At 43.5% G+C, this 15405-nt stretch overlaps 1 protein-coding gene across 2 annotated transcripts in view; it reads left to right on the forward strand.

Moving 5' to 3' along the window:
- PARD6G (par-6 family cell polarity regulator gamma) overlaps positions 1 to 15405 on the forward strand; it is a 156223-nt gene that overhangs the window by 51049 nt on the left and 89769 nt on the right. For both annotated transcript variants that reach the window (XM_088475879.1, XM_088475878.1), the window contains exon 2: positions 13450 to 13672. In XM_088475879.1, coding sequence (XP_088332005.1) covers positions 13558 to 13672 — 115 coding nt within the window. In that variant the 5' untranslated portion in view covers positions 13450 to 13557. The remainder of the gene's footprint in view (positions 1 to 13449; positions 13673 to 15405) is intronic.

Here is a 15405-nt window from a genome sequence, read left to right on the forward strand (position 1 = left end):
ATGCCAAATTGTACTGTTCCCATCTCTCTGCAATATGCCACACTAGTTCCCCATATGACAGCATTATGCCACACTGTAACGCCCCATATCACAACATTATACCACACTGTATTGTCCCAATATCATGACATTATGCCACACTATAACGACCCCATATAACAACATTATGCCACACAACAGCACCCCAGTTTGATATAGGAACACTACAGAGTGGCATATTGTCGTCCAAGTATTATGCCATGTTACAGTCCCCTATAGCACAACGTTATGCCACACTGTAGCACTCCCATATCACATCATTATACCAAACTTTAGTGTACCCATTACGCAACTTAATGCCATGCTGTAGCGCCCCATATTTCAACGTTATGCCACACTGTAGCTCCCCCATATCACATCATTATGCCAAAATGTAGTGCACCCTTATTACAATGTTATGCCACACCATAGCGCCCCCATATCACAATGTTATGCCACGCTGTACCAAACTACATTACCCTCATATCACATAATGCACATCCTGGAATCCTCTCTGCGTTCTGTCTGTGATGTGGCAGGCTAGGAGGAAGGTACATTCTCCAAACTGCTTTCCATGATACATTGTATTGACTACACAAGTATTTTGGCTTGTAGTTTGTAGACTGTCCTTTCTATTATTCAATTCACTGTGTAGTGTATTGAATGCAGTGATAATCTACCCTCCAGCAACCACTGGTTTATCACGATTGGCGATTTGGACATTCCTGTTTTAGGGTAAGAATCCCTGACTTTCTCCCTAGGTTGTGAGAGACTGGCTGCAGCCTGGTAATTAATTGGCTTAAAGACCTGAACTGTCCCAATGGAATGTTACCTGTCTTATCTCCACCATTCACTTTAGGGTTCCTTAAACTCCTCGTGCTTGAACTATACATATTTTACAGTCCACACAATCTCACACATCGTCTTTCTCTCACATCCTCATGACATTTGGTCGACATTCCTGTGTGACTGGATCATGCAGCCAACCAAGAAACTGTGCATTCTGGCTGGACCAAAATGCAATATATAGCACCTATCCTTGTGTATCAATTCCTATTTCCCTATAGATTGTAAGCTTGCGAGCAGGGCCTTCCTACCTATATATTTGTCTGTTATTACCCAGTTTTGTTCTATTAATGCTTACAATTGTAAAGCGCAATGGAATATGCTGCGCTATATAAGAAACTGTTAAATACATATTGAAAAGTTTTCTTCTTTGGAATTCCCTGGAGTTTAAAAAGAAACAAACAAGCAAACAAAATTTAATCAAAAGGCATTATGCACACAATGCATCATTTCTCTTTCATCCACTAGGGGACACTGGAGGTTGCTTATGCTGGGTATAGAGGCGTGGATAACTGGAGCTGGCACTTTAAATAATTTAGAATTGTGAAGCTCCTCCCCCTCTATGCCCCATCAGCCCTCCAGTTTAGAAAATGTGCCTCATGGAGCTGGTCACAGTTTTCTGTGCTCCAGCAGTACATTGAATTTTATTTTTATTTAGGTTTATTTTTTTTCTACATCTTTTACACTATATTAGGTACCCTTCGCCACCTCTCTAAAGGTGGGGTCTGGGTACCTGGCGCCCTGTTTATTAGAAAAACAGGAAGGAGTGCACAGTGCTTATGCTAAAAGCACTGACAGCTCCTTATCGCCACAGCACAACTCCAACAAGAAGAAGTGTGCTGCATGCTGTGAGAGCCTCCGGGGAGCGCAGTGAGTATGCTGCGCATTCCCCGCTCTCCCCCCCGCGACACCCGGCTCGCGGCTAATGGAGAGGGACAGAGGCATAGTGGGGCTGTCAGTAGGCTCCTCCGTTAGATGGGGCAGCCATTCCCCACCCCCCCACGCGACGCCCGGCCTCCCGGCGTGTACATAGCGCTGCTGCGGCGCTGCTTCATCTGTTCCTCAGTCCCTGCTCGCGGCTAATTGAGAGGGACAGAGGCATAGTGGGGCTGTCAGTAGGTTCCTCCGTTAGATGGGGGCAGCCATTTTCTATAGCAGGCTTGATGAAGGGGGGCGGAGCCAAAACAGCGTGGGCTCTCTCACTCCACACTTGCGGCACAGAACTGTTACAAACAGCGTGTCTGCCATTTGTTGTTTTAACTGCCGGTATTCTCTCATGAGGCAGAGTGCAGCTGCTAGACTACAAAACCTTTGCAAAGTGCTGTAGTGTGTAGCACATACAAGAAGCATAGCCCAATAGCTCAATGGGCTAATGCTCAGTGTACATGTCCTGGGTTCAGATCCCAGTGAAGTATCTTATAACCGATTCTCCTGACTACATCCCTGGTATAGAAATCACTGGGGTTTAAGTGCAGGGAATCAAATCTGTGGGAAGGGAGTGGAGTGTACCTCCTCCTGTGTTTTGCCATATTGCAAGACCACTATCAGTTTCGGGCACTGCCATTCAGGCGACTCCCCGTTTTTCCACCAAACTCGTGTTAGTCATGATTGCTCGCCTTCGGTCATCTGGAAGTGAACATAATCACTTATTTAGATGACCTGTTACTCAAGGCTCATCTGTACCCCTTCTCTCAAGTCATTCCTTACTGTCATATCAAACTCTAATCCAACACGGTTGGAGAATTAACCTCAAGAAACATCCTGTTTCGGAGCATGCTCCTTGACACGGCATCACAGAAGGTTTTTTCTTTCGATAGACAAAGTCCGGGTTATACAGTTGTTAGTTCAGCTGGTCCTCAGATCAAACAAGGTGTTCCTACTTCTTTGTCTGCGCCTCTTGGGGAAGATGGTAGCTGCTTGCAAGGCACTACAGTTCGGATCAGCAACCTGCAATCGCAGGGGTCAGGGTCTCATCTGTTTCTACATTGTCAGATCCGTCTGAACCCAGTTTCCAAAGTGGCCCTCCTCTGGTCCACAATCCAACAATCAGTTAGCGGGCCAAAGTTTCGGAGTGCGGGACTGGATCATTGTAACAACGGATGCCAGCCTTCGAGGATGGGGAGCAGTAGTCCTCGATTATGACTTTCAGAGTCGATGGTCCCCTCTAGAACAGAAGTGGCCCATAAATGTGTTGGAACTCAGAGCGATTTACAGTGCTCTGATAGAAGCAACAGAGTTTCTAAAGTCTTGTCCGGTAAGAGTTCAGTCCGACAACGCGACGGCCCATCACTTACATCAACCGCCAAGGCGGGACTCGAAGTTGCATGGCCATGCGAGAAGTAACTCCCATTCTCTGGTGGGCCGAGAACCACTCGGTAATCCTATCGCCAGTATTCATCCCGGGTGTGGACAACTCGGTAGCAGATTACCTAAATCGCCAGGATATCCATCCTGGGGAATAGCAGCTTCATCCAGAAGTGTTAAACGCGCTGATATGTCGATGGGGTGTCCTCAGGTGGACTGCATGGCGTCACGATTGAATCATCAGTTCCCAGTACACGTGTCAAGCACTCGGAATCTGCAGACAAAGGCAGTAGACACACTGACATTTCCGTGGATCTACGACTTCGTTTACCTTTTTCCTCCGATTCCACTTCTTCCTCGTCTTCTAAAAAGGATAAAACACGAGTTGGCCTCTGTCATTCTCGTGGCTGGAGCCGACACTTTAAATAATTTAGAAGTGTGAAGCTCCTCCCCCTCTATTCCCCACAATCCCTCAGTTTAGAAAATGTGCCCTTTGGAGCTGGTCACAATCTGCTGTGCTCCAGCAATACATTGAAATTTATTTTATTTAGTTTAATTTTTTTTAAAGCATCTTTTTACACTTATTGGGTACCATTCGCCACCTCTCTAAAGGTGGGGTCCGGGTACCTGGCAACCTGAATCGTTAGGATCAGGAAGGAGTGCACAGCGCTTATCCTAAAAGCACTGACAGCTCCTTATAGCCACAGCACATCTCTAACACACAGAAGAGTGTGCTGAAGCCGACAGGCTGCACTGCTGAGAGAGACTTCAAAGGGACACACAGTGAGTACTTAGCTGCGCATCCCCCGGCTCCCACCCGCTGTCCAGCGCTAACACATGGCTGCACTGGCTAACTAGTAGTGCAGAGCGCTACAGCGCAACTTCCTCCTCCTTCTCTCCGCTGATACACGTGGTGTAGCGGGGAGGGGGAGGTAATGGCCACAGACGCAGCCATCTTTTCAGCCCTTGAAGGGGGCAGAGCCTAGGCAGCGCGGGCTCTCCTCTACGCGGCAAGCGGCTGTGTAAAACAGTGGGGCTGCCGTTTTTTATTGATAATACAAGCCTGCATCTCTCCTTTGTGCGGGAAGAGTGCAGCATACTTACAGAAGGCTGAATTCTTCTGCTCCCATCCCTATACTGCAGAATCCTTGGCAAAGGGGGCTGTGAGACAACTAGGGTGTATATACAGTGAGCAGGGAATTTTCATTTGTGGGGAAAGTGTGGTGGTATTGTCCTCCTCTGTTCCCAACATCAGCCTTCTGGTTTTTTTTCTGTTTTCTCTGTATACTATCAATATCTGTATATGTATGCTGTCTCCTTTTCTGCATAAAGTTGTCTGTGTGGCTGGATTGTATAAATGACAAGCAAAGGCTTCTCTAAAGATGTTTGTTACAAGTGTAGCAACAAACAAACTTGGCCACATGCAACTGGCTCCACGTTATGGGATGCTTGTTTACATAATTCTATTACTGCATCACCCACCCCGCCAGGGGCCGTTGACATAGGGATTATAGCAGACTTGGACATGTAAGTCTCAACCCCCCTGGGTGGCAGGGCTGAGTCTCTAGACGGCCTGGTATAGGTTATGGGGCTACTGCTATTCACTGCTTCCTATCAAAGCCTTCTCATAAGCGGCCTCTCATGACATTCCTCCAGTCAGAGGAGTCAGACGAGGAGCTCCTCGCACATGAGGATACTGAGGAAGGGGAATTGAAGGAGGTTTTCGATAATGCGCACCAAGATTTGGAATCCACCACAGGGAAGGAGTCCATAATTGTGGCAGTCAGGAAGATTCTTAATCTACCTGAGGACATAGTTCCTGCAATCTTATTGAATGAATTAATTGCCAGCCATAAAAGGGTAGGCTGTTTTTCCTTTCTCAAAACAGCTGTCAGTGACCGGGAAACAACCGGATAAGAGATTCCCCTTCGTTTCCCATCCTTATCCATTGCCGTCATCCATGATGGAAAAGTAGAAAACACCACCTCCTGTTGATGCGTCTGTTTCTCGTCTGTCTAAGAATACAACGCTTCCTATGCTGGGTGCAATGTTGCTTAAGGACCCTGCTGATCTTAAATTAGAGACAACACTGCAATCTATTTATTCTGCAGCGGGAGCTCAACTTAGACCTACACTTGTTAGCACTTGGGTTACCAAAGCTGTTACTTGCTAGGCAGTCCAGTTGATTACGCACAGAGAGATTAGACCATGTGGTGGTTGAGTGCATACTACAAAATTACTCATTCATGTTCACGGTAATATGAACCATTTATACACATTCAGTTCTTATGAACTCCATCAATGGCAAAATGTCTGTTCTCCAGACGGTATAAGTTGAGGCTTGGACTCTGGCTTCCAGAGCGGAATTACGTCCTCTAGCAGAACACATCCGTGAGTCAGCAGTTTACCTGGGCGAGGCTTTCAGGGATATCAGTCACATCAGTGCTCGCATATCCGCTTCTGCCATTTCTGGCCGCAGAGTTCTCTGGTATGTTCGTGGCAGGCGGACGCAGTATTCACAAGTGCTGTTGAGGGTTTACTGTTCACTGGTGATATGCTTTTTGGCCTAGAATTGGACAAAGGAATATCCCAGGCCATTGGGGGTAAGTCTTCTTTCCTCCTTTTCTACTGCTCCGGCTCCCACAAGTACTTACACGGGTTCCTATTTCCTTTTAGTTCGTACACCACAGCCCTTTTGTGGTAGGCCCAGAGGTAGGGTCGCTCTCATACAGCTGCAAGATAAGGTGGCATGCCAATCTTCCATCCCACCTGGGATCTTCTGCGGTGGGAGCTCACTTACAGACTGTTCAACAAGTTTGGAACCAAATTGGTTCTTCACCACGAGCCTGCCAATACGTACACACAGGGCCAGGATTCTGCTGGAAGCTATCCAGTCTTTGCAAGAATCGGCAGTGCTAGTTCCGGTTCCAGTGCATCTTTGAGGTATGGGGTTTTATTCAAACCTCTCTGTGGTGCCCTATCTGGATGGATCAGACATGTCCATCTTAAACCTGTATCTGAAGATATATCGTTTCAATATGGAGTCAATTCGCTCTGTCATTGCGAACTTGGAACCAGAGGAGTTCCTAATTTACCTGGATATAAAAGATGCCTATCTCCATGTCCCCATTTGGGAACCGCATCAGACCTTCCTGCATTTTGCAATCTTGCAAAATCGCTATCAGTTTCGGGCATTGCCGTTCGGGTTATCTTCAGCTCCCCGCATTTTCATAAGGATTATGTCCTGATTGCACACCTTCAGTTGTCAGGAGTGAACATAATTCCTTACTTGGATGACCTGTTAACCTCTCTGACATATTAGACTTTAATACTGACGGTTGGAAAATCAATTTCAAGAAATCTAATATCAGTCCGGCCCAGAGACTCCAGTTTCTGGGGATGATTCTGGATATAGCAATACAGAGGATTTGCCTTCCGGAGGACAAGGCCGGGATATCCGGTTGCTGGCTCAGCTAGTCCTCAAACTGAAGAGGGTGTCCTTGCCTCATTGTCTGCATCTCTTGGGGAAGATGGTGGCTGCTTTCGAGGCACTGCAATTCAGACGATTACACTTGCGAGGTTTCCAGCTAGACCTGCTATCACAGGGGATAGCTCCGACCACCAGGGTAGCTATCCTCTGGTGGGAACAATCCCATTTGGAGTGTGGAATTGGTTAATAGTGACAATGGACGCCAGTCTCCGAGTATGGGGAGCAGTGGTCCTCAACTTTAATTTTCAGGGTCATTGGTCCCCACAGGAGAGACGGTGGGTCATAAATATGTTAGTACTCAGAGTATTTTACAATGCTCTGTTAGAAGCAGCACAGTGGCTAAGGTCTCTTCCGGGAAGATTTTAGTCAGACAACGCGACGACTGTCACTTACATCAACCGCCAGGGAGGAACTCGAGTCGCATGGCCATGTGGGCAGTATCTCAGATTCTCCGGCGGGCCAAGAGTCAGTAATTCTGTTGACAGTACTCATCTCGGGAGTGGAAGCAGATTTCCTAGGGTGCCAGAATATCCATCCTGGAGCAGGGAAGCTTCATCCAGACGTGTGCCACGCATTAGTACATCAATGAGATCGTTTTCAGGTGGACTTGATGGCGCCTCGATTGAATCAGCAACTCCTAGCATACGTGTCAAGAACCCAGGACCCACAGTCTGAGGCTGTCAACGCACTCTCAGTTCAGTGGAACTACGACCTGGTTCACCTGTTTCCTCCGATTCCTTTAATTCCTCGTCTTCTAGAATACATCACAAGTCGGTCTTGTCTTCTCGTGGCTCCAAACTGGCCTTGGTGAAGTTGGTTCTCTGACCTTCGGTCCCTCCTAACAGACTTTCCGGGCCTCTTCCTCTTCGCCCGGGCATTCTGCTTCAGGATCTTTTCATACATCCTAACTTAGCGCAGCTGTGTTAACGGGGTGGCTCTTGTGCAATATCTTAAGACGCAGAGGCTTCTCATACTTGGTTATCCTCTCTATGCTTCGCGCCAGGAACCTGGTTTCGGCTGCGCATTATCATTGCCTCTGGCGTTCTTAATACTTGGTGTATAGGTCGGGGACTTCTGTCTACGACTTTCCGGTTTTCCTGTTTTTTGTTTTTTCTCCTAACCGGATAAGAGTCGGGCCTGCGCTTGGGATTTTCTGCTCTTCCCAATTTCATTCAGTGCAAGTTGGCCCTCATACCTGAAGTGCAGACGGTTCTTCAGGAGGTTTTGACTGTGCAGCCACCTTTTTGTACCACCTACGGAAAACTCCCTGTGACTTAAAATTGGTAATTTTATTTCTTCAGTCTTTCATGTTTGAACCTCTTGAGGAGGTTGGTATTGAGTTAATTACCTTGGAAAACAGTCCTCCTTCTGACTTTGGCTTCGGCTAGCAGAGTTTCGGAATGGGGGGCTCTGTCCTATAAGCTGCCTTACCTTGTGTTTCATGATGATGGGGTGAAACTCAGTACGGTAGCCGCTTTCCTTCCTAAGGTGGTGTCTGTTTTCCACATAAACCAACCTATTGTGGTGCCTTATTGGTAGAGGCCTCGGGTGTTTCTCCTACTCTTGATGTGGTTCAAGCTCTCCGCATTTGTTACTCGGACGGCGTCCTTCCACAAGTCTGAGTTGTTTTTTGTCATCTATGCTGCTGTTCGGAAGGGTTGAACAGAATCCATGCAGCCGTTGGCTTATTGGATTACACTGACTATCCGTCAGGCTTATTTCAACGATGACAGTCAGCCTCCTTTATCCTTTGACTCATTCCATGCATTCTGTGGGTGCGTCATGGGCGCCTAGGAGGCGTGCCTCCTCTTACAATTGTGCTGTATGGCCAATTGGAAAACTTTGGGATGTCCCCAGCGTAGGCACCCCCAGTGTCCCCTAGTGGATGAAAGACAAAATGGGATTTTGGTACTTACCAGTAAATCCTTTTCTCTGATTCCACAGGGGACACTGGACGCCCACCTCAGCACTCTTCGCCTGCCTGTTCAGTTTGTTCCATATGTTGTATGGTTTTGTTGTTGTGTGATCTTCTCTCCTTTTCACTCTTGCTGTTCTCCCATCTCCTCTTGGTCTTCATTTTCTAGACTGAGGGATTGTGGGGAATAGAGGGGGAGGAGCTTCACACTTCTAAATTATTTAAAGTGCCGGCTCCAGCTATCCACGCCTCTATACCCCAGCGTAAGCACCTCCAGTGTCCCCTGTGGAATCAGAGAAAAGGATTTACCGGTAAGTACCAAAATCCCATTTTTCCAAGTGCATCTTATATACGTATTTGTGTAAAGATATAGGTGCAGATTCAATTAGCCGTGTTAAGCTAAGATTTTACCACAGAGATACTATGCATTTTGCACAGTGGCAAACGCAGGATTTCTAGAGGGGGGTTTCCAAATGCTTGATTTTAGAGTGAGCATGACCAGTCCATGAAGAGGGTACATTTAGCACTTAACCAGCTTTAATATGCGTCATACAAAGTATATTGTGTCATAATTCCAGCATATAGAGGACCAGCGATCACAGTAAGCCATTAGATGCGGCAGTAAGGCCATCCTGCCTGAGCTGACTGTTTTTATTTTATATGTCGGCACCATTCCAGAGTATTAGAGCAAGTCCGGGAGTCTGGGGAGCAGCAGAATAACCTAGCACTGCCCTGGACATATATGTACATATTGGGCTCTATAGCAGCACATCCCTAACAGTGAATGTTTTCCAGATCTCCTAGTTGGTGCACAGTTGTATTTATTACTGACTGATACATGTTAAAAGTTGCACAGGTGGTACTAATTATTTCATTTATGATAATGGTAAGAAAATGCAGCACTAGTAAAATTATATTACATTACTATTTCTATTGTGGTCATGGTGTGGGCTGGGGAGGGGGGTTTCCAGGCAGACGGAACCCCCCCCTGCGTTTGCCGATGTTGCAGGATATATATAGCATGCGCGCACCCATGATCCACATTTTTTAATTAGAAAGTGCTTCTTGCGGTAACTCTACAGTGTGCAAACCTGGTGGGAAGTGCATGAAAAAGTGGTAAAAGCATCCTGAACCCCAGAGAACTGGCAAATAACAGTATAGAAAGCTACAGATGTGTCCTTACTAAGCTTTGCTAAAATGATGCAAAAGAGTCTTCTGTCTCACGCCACGGTGTTGAATAGAGTGATACGCCATGTTATAGACTGTTTGTAATGTGCAACTTCTCTCAAAAAATGCCTGTTCATCTATGTGAAATATGCAAGAAAAATAGTATTTCAATTGCGTAAAAATTTGCACAAGTATTTGCATAAAAGTAGGATAATAGTGAAAAAGTAGCGAAGAGCGTGAAGAATCAACACTGCTGTCGACCTAGAAGACGGACAATGCTAAAAGTGGAAAATCATGTTGTATGTCATAAATCACTATATTATATTGTATGTATGACAATCTTTTTCTACGTTTAGCCAGTTTAGGCTCGATTCAATTCAATGCGAATTGAATAGCGCCGGGAAGGAGCCCCCGGAGCTTTTAAATTCTGCGCGTTGTTAGGTTGGGGAATGCCTGTTCTCCCGCCCCTCGCGCCTTAAACAGGGTGTTTAGTCTCGAACGGGCATTCTCCGACCAAACTTCCCGGCGTGATGCTGTTTCCATCACGCTAAGCGCAGAAAACAGCATTGCGCCTGTACTTTTGTCGGATTTCTGCTCGCGTGCCTGGAGGGATGCGAGTAGAAATACTTAGTCGGGTTTAGCAGCGCGCTGAATTGAATAGCTCTGGTAGCTCGTTCCCGGCTCTATTCAGTTCGCGTTGAATTGAATCGAGCCTGTTGTCAGTCTTCTGTATAGACAGCAATGTTGATTTGTCTTTGCTACTTTTTTACTAATAGGATGCGACTTTTTCCCTAATATTTGCTACTTTTATTGCTAATATGCTACGTTTACATAAAAAAATATTTGTGCATATTTTTTACGCAATTGAAAGTGCTATTTTAGAATAGTACAGTAGTGACATCAATGCAAAAATACTGTGTACACTGGTAAAACATTAGCGTGAGATTTGGTGCCACGCCAGTGAATCTGTCGCACTGAGAGTAAAGCTGCGTAAGCACACATGTGTAAGTGGCCATAAGCATAGTATATTGAGGTTCTTTAAAGTTGTTGAATAGCTGATTTTTACCTTTTGTTTATTAACAGTGGAAAAATTATAGTAAGCAAGTGTTTTTCACCAAATGAAAGCTTCTAGATTATTTTGGGGTACAGAAAAACATCTGTAATGTGATTTTTAACTGTGTTTAAGTAGTTTAAAAAAAATATTAGAAAAAACACTTGTGACTCTCATCTACAAGTTCATAAAGTTTGAACTTTTTTACAGAAAATCAACTGAGAAAACGTAATTATTGACCAAATTATGCAATTTGAATGCCTCCAAGTGCATGATTATTCATTGGTAGGGGTGTACTAGAGGTTCTTCACTGAAGGCCTGATTCAGAGGTGGATGGGTCATTTCATGCACCAGGGGTCCCCAACTGACAGTCTTTAATTTTGATAAAACTTTACATGAAGGTTGGCCTATCTGTTAGACTAATGGCACACATCCACTAGACGATAAATTTGAACGATAACGTAATCGTTTGCTCATTGTTAAAAAAAATATCTAAAATGACCAGCGATGCGTGCTTCCGCTGATCGTTTAGACATCGATCATTGGGCAAATACTGTATGTTGTACAACCGGATGATTGCTGTGCCTACTCTGAATAACTGCTCATTCAGTGTAGGAACATCACAGACTGACAAACGACTGCACGATTACAATGTCGTAATCGTGCAGTCGTTTTCATGTCTTTCAGTGGATGTGTGCCTTAAGTTTGGGAAAATGTTAGTTCACAATATGCAATAGTAGCAAAACTATGGCCCTCAAAGTAGGGGTGGGTGCAACTGTCACCAACTCCGCACTGCACAATCAGCAGGTGGGGCTGATCTTCAATATTGGCCCACTTGACACGTTATGACCCAGAAGCTAATGCATGCTCCGATGCGAATGTTTGCGGAGGACGCATTAGAATGTTTGCGGTAATATGCAAATGATCATATCAGCTTTCCTCTTCGACAGACTGTGCAAGATCTAAAATACCTAATTTCAATGCTCGTGGACAGTGCAACTCTGCAGGCGGTTGTAAACACTCCATTGCACACCATCGTTTGCACCATGGACACTTACGACGCACTAATGCTGGCGCAGTGTCTCCTTCTGAAAATACTCTAAACATGTCCTTTATGGTTGTGGATGTGCGTTTCAGCATGCAGCAGCATTCAGTGACTCGCTTGTGACACTCCATAACACGCCCATGAGATGGGTTTTTTTCTGTTCACTTCAAGCCACTGCCCAGGAATGTCCATGGCTTTTCACCGTCAGCTCATATGGTAGCGATTCCATACGCAAGAGCGGTCTCTGTGTACACTCAGTGCTACGCATGCGCCTTAGGGGTTTCCAGGACTTTTAGCGCATGTGAAGTAGCAAATAATTGCTCTACTGCGCAAACATTGACACTGTGTCCACCTCTGAATTGGGCCCTGAGTCCTGACATTTTTACCTTGAATAAAATATTTTTCTTTACTTTCCACCTACTCAGGAGCTGTGAATTAAAAGCCACGTTAACTCTGAGACCCCAGCTAACTTATCGTGGATTTTCTAATTGCATAGCAAAAAGCTGTGGAGGTAACCTGCCCTACTTGAACCACAGCTAATTGAATTTGTGTCATAAAGGCAGAAATAATGTTTATATGAATACAAATATATGTATGTATGACTGATTCTTATTGTTGGTGTACCTTTTAGTTATTATGATCTAAAATACTTAATTTTCTAAATATTCAAGTACTGTCAAACGCACTGAGTAGCTTTGAGTAAACCTACATGTGCCGTGATGATTTAATGAAGCTTTCTACATTTAACAGGTGTGCATAGAATGCTGCTATTAAATATTTGATGAGCTCCTGTTGATTTACTATCTGTAGTGGTTTTTTACCTGTGTTCTACTTTGAAAAAAAAATCTGCAAAAATATTGTTTATTGATGAAATTATGCTGAAGAGCTATTTTATTGCTGCTTCTCTATATAGTGAATATACCCTGGAACATCTCGTATAAATGTAAGGCATCCAGAAATCCACACAGCATAGACTTTGTAACTTTTCTATCCATTATAATTCCCATTTACATGTTTTCTGTATTTGCAATTAGTTAAAGCTTGACTAATTGTTGGAGATTACAGGAGATTGGCCGCTGACCTTTCTGATATGCATGATTAATCGATATGTAACACTAGGAGAGAGGACAAAAGCAGCATATGCTTCTCAAATGTGACCACTTCAGATTCTGTGATGAGAGTAATTCAATGCACAAGCAGATTTTTTGCTTTTTCATGTTTTCACTATATAGACCAGCTTTGTATGAAATGACCTTTCATTTTTTTTAATTAATTTGTTGGAAGAGGCATATTTTGTGTTTGTGGGTTTGAAACTGTAAAACAAGTCAAAATTATAATGTTCTTAGTGTATCTCACAGTACAGGGAAAATATATTTGTACTTAGATTGGTAATTTTGGTTTCTGACCTGACCTAGGAACTTCAATACGCATCCCCTATTTTGCGCACTATAACATATGGCTGACTGGTTGTTTTGCTTCATTGATTAATTGACTATCTGCTGTTTAGTCTGTGAATAATAAATCTATAGAAGAATAGAATAGGCCAAGTGGTTTAAAACAACAAACATACCTCATCTGAGATTTATTGGTCGTCTTTCTACTTTTGTTTTTAGTATGGGGCAGAGTTCAGAAGGTTCTCCTTAAATCGTTACAAACCTGGAACTTTTGAGGATTTCTACAACCTTCTGGTTCAAGTCCACAAGCTCTCCAATGTAGATGTAATGCTTGGCTATGCTGATGTGCACGGTGACCTTCTTCCTATCAACAATGACGGCAATTTCTGCAAAGCCGTATCAAGTGCCAATCCATTGCTTAGGATATTTATACAAAATCAAGGTAAGATGTCTGTTTTCATTATTCATGCTATGGAAGTACAGTAATCTTAGTTCTCACACAGGAAGAAGAATAAGATTGAAAAAGGATGTCTGCTTGTGGTATCCTAAGTATACAATGATTTCTATTTCAAGTAGACCGATAACATGTTATACGTATTTTTATAAAAAAAATGGTTGTGGATATAAAAGACTGGATTGGACCAATAAAAGAGAGAAAACGTTAACCATGATTTTAGATTCTAGATTTTATTACATAATAAGATTACATAAATGGTTATATGCCGTATAATCTGCCAAAATATTTTAAAAATGTTATGTATTATTGCCTCTAAACCGGTCGGTTGCTACAGGTTGTCTAGTGTGGTGTAAGTTGATTTATGTGTGTTAGGGTGGTGTCACTTGGGATTCTTTAAATGCTTTTGGGTTTTTTTCAGCCAGAAAAGTACAGTGCCCTACTGGCCCTATGGTGACAGGCTGACATGAAGAGGGGAATGTTCCTCTTTGGTGTCAGATGAGAATGCAAAATACATTGCATGCAGCTTTCCAGAGCTTAATCTCTGCCATGTGATAAGTGCTTACCCCGTCATGTCACCATGGGTGTGATCAAGTGCTATATTTACAGCTTGCTTCTGAAATCAGTGTTACTTGGTAGGTTTAAGGTTATCGATCTCCTTTTTTATTTTTGTTTTGTCAGGGTTTTTTTTTCTATGGGAACAGTTTGTGAGGATAATCATCATTGCATTCAATGGCAGATCGACAAAGAGCAGCTGTGACTTTGCAGCTCTGTTGCTCATTTTATGGCATCTATAGCTTACACAAGGCTTCAGTGAATTTTTTTTAAGTGTTTTTACAAGCCTCTGCGGTCAGATTGCAGCTTGGGTGACAGCTCCTAGAGGTCATTAAAAGTTTGAACATGGCCTTTATTAGCATATTTAGGAGGAATGCATGTAACACAATTAACCAATAACATACAGTTAAAGCCATGAAATGGATCTGGACTTTACAAGAAACTGCATAATTGGAAGTCTATTAATGAATGGCGCTGGCTACAAATATGATATATATGATCAGCTAAAAAAAGGTACATATCTTTTCACTTGGGAGTTTTTCTTCTCTTGGCCCCAGTTTATTTTTGTGGCTGTTAGGATACTTTATGGTGCCTAGTAAAGATTAGAACTTCAACCAGACAGGTCCCTTACACATTAAGCAGAGGTATAACAAAAACACTAAACCCAGGTGATCAGGAGAGAATGCATCCTACTTTTAATAGTAACCTCTCTCATTAGTGAACAATATGAATGTGACTAATGTCCCTCATAACCTGTAGCAGTTCACATTATTTTGTAAATAGTAAAGAATACATTTCTTTAAATTACACAGTATGAAGAATTAACTATTGTAAATATGCCTTTTACAATGGACTTTTTGATTGGCTCTGGGTGATCACTGTACAAATGTAGTTTAAAATAATCAGTTGATTGCGGTTAGAGCAGTCTTCTCTATGCCAACTGCTGTAGATCATATGATTCTTTCTTTAATTAGGTGAGAGATACTTCAAAGAATCCACTGATTATTGCATCAAATGTTACATACTACAAAAAAAAAAACTGCAGCTGATTATAAGGGTTTACCAGTCTGTAGACCATTAGAATATCTTATGCATGATTTAAACCATAATCATTAAATGTTAGGGTAATTCTGCACCACTTTTTGTTTGGTTTTCTCTTACACAGA

The sequence above is a fragment of the Taudactylus pleione genome, unplaced genomic scaffold (assembly GCF_031769625.1).
Source record: "Taudactylus pleione unplaced genomic scaffold, aTauple2 ptg000179l, whole genome shotgun sequence".
Classification (NCBI taxonomy): Eukaryota; Metazoa; Chordata; class Amphibia; order Anura; family Myobatrachidae; genus Taudactylus; species Taudactylus pleione.